Source organism: Calidris pugnax, unplaced genomic scaffold, assembly GCF_001431845.1.
Source record: "Calidris pugnax isolate Ruff unplaced genomic scaffold, ASM143184v1 scaffold147, whole genome shotgun sequence".
In the NCBI taxonomy this organism is placed as follows: Eukaryota; Metazoa; Chordata; class Aves; order Charadriiformes; family Scolopacidae; genus Calidris; species Calidris pugnax.
The window spans coordinates 5190748-5195582 of NW_015092359.1; the positions used below are offsets into that span (position 1 = coordinate 5190748).

The window sequence follows — 4835 nt, forward strand, 5'->3', positions numbered from 1 at the left end:
TTCTGCTGTGAGCTGAGGTTTATTAAGTCTGTGAGGGGTAACAGAGCAGTTCCTGGTACAAAACTGCAGTTCGATTTTTACAAATTCACATTTTTAGATTTTTGACATCAGGAAAATGCTACTTTCATGGGTGTTTTAATTCTTCCCTGAATTAGAGATGCATATTGCTCTAAAGAGAAAAGTCTCCTTTTATTCAGAAGAACGTCTTTGAAATTATTTCAGACCACTTATCGCACAACTAAGACCAGGACAGCCTCTCCTATCCAGCCCTGAAAATAAATTAAAACACGTGGTTTATTTTCTGATTTCCTCTGCCGACACACAACCAGGAGAAAGCAAAACCAAAAGGTGAGGCAGAAAAATCAACCCCCTCAGCAGACGAGGCTCCTTCCCCAGCAGGACGGCTGCGTTACCCGCGTCCCGCCGTGCCGGGTCCCTGCTCCCCCGGCCCCGACCACAGACCCCGCAGCAACGTGCTGAGCTCCCCAAAAAGTGTCCCCTGTCCACAGGGACTGGGCTCTGACACGCAGATGGACGGACCTTCACGTCAACGCCCAAGTAGAAAAGTGCAAAAAAAGAATCTGGTGGCCCAAGGGTGCATCCTGGTGCTTCGGCAGAACCCGAAACCCCTCTGCTTACACCCGAGGGCATCAGGTGGAGAGGTCTGTGTTTGAACAGCAAGCAGCAAAACAAACAAAAAACCCCCCCCAAAAAACCCAGAAGAAAAAGCAACAAAGGTGAACCTAGACCTGAGGAGGGTTTGGAGGCCGGAGGGGCCAGACGTGACACCGGGGAATGGGCAGACCCCGATGGTCCAGACGTGGAGAGATGATGTTCAGAGAACCTTATTTGCTTCACAGCCACCTCCTGCCCTCGCCCCGTGTGCCAGGAGGGGCCGGGCAGCCCGGAATGAAGACGGTGCCACCTCCAGCCCCACGGCGGCCGCTGGTGGGTCCCGTCGCTGCCGAGGTCCTGCTGCACGTGGGGCCTCTCCCCGGTGCCACCACGGTGGAGCAACGACGCGTTTCTGCCATCTGTCCACCTTCCTCCTGCCCAGCGAGTGGCTGCAGGGCGTCTCTCACATTTCTTTTTATATTACTTTTTTTTTTTGTAAGCTATAAAAAGTTCTAACACCCCCCCCCCCCAAACCTAGGATACACGTGGGCTGCAGTACATTTCCTATGGAAAATACAAGATGCAAAGTGCTGAGAGGACGCTGGACGCCCTCAAAAGCCTCCGGATTTATTTCATTCTAAGCAGAGGTGCTTCAAGGTGCAGCCCGTTGCCCTGACGTGGTGACAAGGCGAGGGGGTTACCCAAGAGGTGCCCTGTCAAGTCATTCCCACTGCAGCGAGAAGCAAACGTGCTGCATTTGCTCCTCAAGAAGAAATCTGATTATTTTTTTTTTTTACTTTTCTAGTGAGTAGTTGACAGCAGGCAGCCACCACGTGCACTACTGCAGGTGACACAGCAATCCCCAAAGTGAAGCCAGTGCTGGGAAAGAGGACTTTTCTCTAAAATAAATGGAAGGAGGTGAAGGTAAATGGTTGGCCCCAGCCGGTGGCCACGAGCTGGCACCTCCCGCCGGCGCTGGATGCTGCCACCCCAGCGGTGACACCTCCACCACAGGCAGGCACTAAGGAGGAGGCTGGTCCTCTGCTCTGCCGTGCTGGACCAGGCACCACCGAGCCGGGGCTGGAGCAACTTCTGCTTTGGGATTTTTACACCGTGGGTGGTGATGTATGACCTTGGACAAGACACCCTGATTAAACAGGCTTTAACGCACCTGCTGCCGCTCCGTGACATCGGCAGTACCCTCGTGAATCTCAGGGAAATGACCTCTTTGATGATCACTAATTCTTTAGCTACATGCACAAAACTGGTGCTGGGCGAGCAGAGACCACAGCAGGGGAGCAGAGGTTGAACACAGACCGTGCAGCACCTCCACCACCCACCCACCCACGCGCCCGGGGAGGGGAACATTTGCTATGTGGCTAGTCAGAAGAGAACCTCTATTTAGACAAAATTCCCTAACACACAATTAAGCATTGACCGGAATGACTAAAAGCAATGCTCTAAAGTTACATTAAATAACGGGTTTCGATACTGGTTCCTGTCCTCTCGCTGCCTGCAGGCAGGTGCTCGGGGAGCAGAGCGTGGTGCTGTCAGCCCGGCGCCATGCTGGGGGCGAGAGCTCCCCGCCACCCGCCTTGGCTCGGTGGGGGAAAGGATGGAGTGAAACGCAGGACGATAAGGCAGGTGATGTCCCACCATCAGCCTGCATCAGCATCACAGAGCAAACTCGCCCATGTCCCTTCAGCACGTGCTCATCCAAAACCTGCAAGTTCTCTTGAGGCAGTAAATAATTTCTCTGTTTTAAGGTCTCCCGGGTTCCCTGGGCCGGAGTTCTGCTCAGTTGGAAGCCTTGCTGAGGGCACTGGCGGAGCGGCGGAGCTTCCCGGAGACTCTGCTCCTGGAGGCACGCGGTAAGGTGGGCGAGGTGGGCTCTGCCAGCTCCAGTCCGATGGTGAGGGTCAGGTCAGTGCTCGCACTCGTGGTGAGGCAGCCTGGAAAACACAACAGGCAGAGACAAAAACAAGGTAAGAAAAGAAAAAGGGGCTGTCTTTCCATCAGAATCACTGCCGGGGCAAACAGGGGCAAAACGCAGCCCTTCTCCACCTCCTCTTCCAAAGTCACCTTGGGTATTGCCCGGGTGAAGTTGACGTTGATGATAGAAATTTGGCCCAGGCAGCTGAGGAACCACCATCCTCTGCTTTCCTGGAGAAATATGGCATTTCTCTCTGCCAGCTTGCCCCAAAATTGAGAGGTGGTGGGGCAGTGGGGGGTGGGCACCCCGCAGAGCCCCCGGCAGCAGCCCCTTTCGGGTCAGAGAGCCTGTGGCCGCCCACAGCCCTGTGCTGCCAGGTACCACCATGGATGGACCCATCCTGCTCCCTCAAAGCTCTGACAAAACCCACAGAACTCAAAAATCATTTATTTCAAGTGTGCGTGGTGTAAAGTTATTTTTTGCTGTGTGCCACTAAATGGCTCTTTCGTATTTAATCTGCTGAGGAGAGCTGGAAGCGAGTTTCCACACCTTGAATGCTTCCATGAAACTCTACCTGAAAGGTGTCTTGGCCTTCAATAAAAAAAAAAACCAATCAAGGAATCCCAATTTCTTCTAATTAGTTCCACCACTGACAGGGGACAGTGAGTACCCACGGTTATCAGTGCACTCACAGCCACCAGTCCAGAACTCTGTGGGCTGGAGAACCCGGGTGGCCATAGCGGTATCTACAGGTGTTTGCGCTTTTGTTGTTCAACAACATCAAGCTTCATCTCGATTATTCCCCACGGGCCGTTACGAGGAGAGGCCGGGCCTGAACGGGGCGTCTGAATGAGAGGAGACGGGAACACAGCGATGAAAGGCAGAAGCAAAGGGATCAGCTGAGGAGCGCGTGGGGCTCCTGCCTCTCCCCGGGGCGGCCATAATGGTGCTCTGAGAGGAATCCCTGGAGCCATGCTGCAACCCGGCCCCGCTCTTGCTTCTGGGCCACCGGCCCGTCCCCAGGCGTTGCCTGCTGTGAATGTATTTTTAAACCGCCTTACAATTGTCTCTCTCAGCCTCAACAGGAAGGATTTTATCCCAGGTGGGATGGGGGACCAGCCTGGCCCGGCCCGCAGAGGGAAGGAGAGGGGAAGGCCCCAGGCCCACCCTGGCAGTGGGGGCCGGTCTTGTCAACCCCACAACCACCCCCACAGGCTTTGCAGCACAAACCTATTTCCAACTCAACAATAAGCTGCATTTTTCAGGCCGTGCTGTTGGCTCACAGGCCTGACCACCACCAGGCCGGTCGTTAATATTCCCTTCAACTTCACACGGGCCCGGGTGACTCTCAAACGTGCGGAAAAGGCACCAAAAGGTGGGCAGTGCCGTGGGTGATGGCCAAGTGGCCGGTGGGGAGCAGGGACAGCCTTGCCCTCGTGGGACACCTCAGGGAAGGCTGGTGGCCAGGCAAGGGACTGGCCCGGGGCTCAACTGACCTCCTCCAGTCCCAAGCCGGCTCCTCGGCCGCCTTTTCAACACAGGGCCCGGGCCACGTGGGGTAAAAAACCTCACACCAAACCTACAGCCCCTCTCACTCCATCACCGGGTGTAACCTCTGCCTTGTGCCAGCCCCTGCCCATCCCCTTCCTCCTTGGGAATAACGCTGGGAAACTCCACGGAGTTTGCTGGGCACGGGGCAGCAGGGCATCCCACCTCCTCACCCCCGGGGTTACAACTCTGTCCCCGTCCTTTAGCCAACTGGAGATGTTTTAGTGACCCCGAGCAGCGAAGGGAAGGATGCCCAGGTCACGGATGCTGCAGCTCAACCCAAATCTGAAATCCCACTCCCACTTTGCAAACCCCTGTTTGCATTTCAAAGGCAACCTTCACTTACCAGACTGGTACTTTGAGACAATTGACTGAAGGGGAAAATATCACATTAAAAAAAAAAAAAAAAAAAAAAAAAAAAAAAAAAAAAAAAAAAAGGTGAAAAATGTGACTTTTAGCGTGTAAAGGCATTTTCTGTGAAAAAAATGTGGAGCTGTCAGTTTTGGATTAAAAACAAAACCTGCGGTGCTGTTCGCAGGGAGAAAAGTGTGGGGGAGGGCAGGGCCGCGAGGGAGGTGTCGGGCTTTACATTCCTGCAGTTGAGCAGAATGGCAGATGGTCAAAATAATACAGTTTTCACCAAACGGACAGGCTCAAGCGATATTCATGCAAGCGCTGGAGAACAATGCACCGGCCGCGCGCACGGGGGGCAGGCGGGGGTGCCAGCCCCACACACCTC

The 4835-nt window shown here is 54.4% G+C and overlaps 1 protein-coding gene across 4 annotated transcripts in view; it reads right to left on the reverse strand.

The window, feature by feature from the left end:
* Positions 1-4835, reverse strand: part of RALGAPA2 (Ral GTPase activating protein, alpha subunit 2 (catalytic)) — a 153951-nt gene continuing 149116 nt past the window's right edge. For 2 of the 4 annotated variants that reach the window (XM_014962463.1, XM_014962461.1), the window contains one exon: positions 1-2567. In XM_014962463.1, coding sequence (XP_014817949.1) covers positions 2413-2567 — 155 coding nt within the window. In that variant the 3' untranslated portion in view covers positions 1-2412. Of the gene's footprint in view, positions 2568-4442; positions 4468-4835 lie in introns of all 4 variants that reach the window. The other 2 variants (XR_001414151.1, XM_014962464.1) reach the window with 2 other exon arrangements.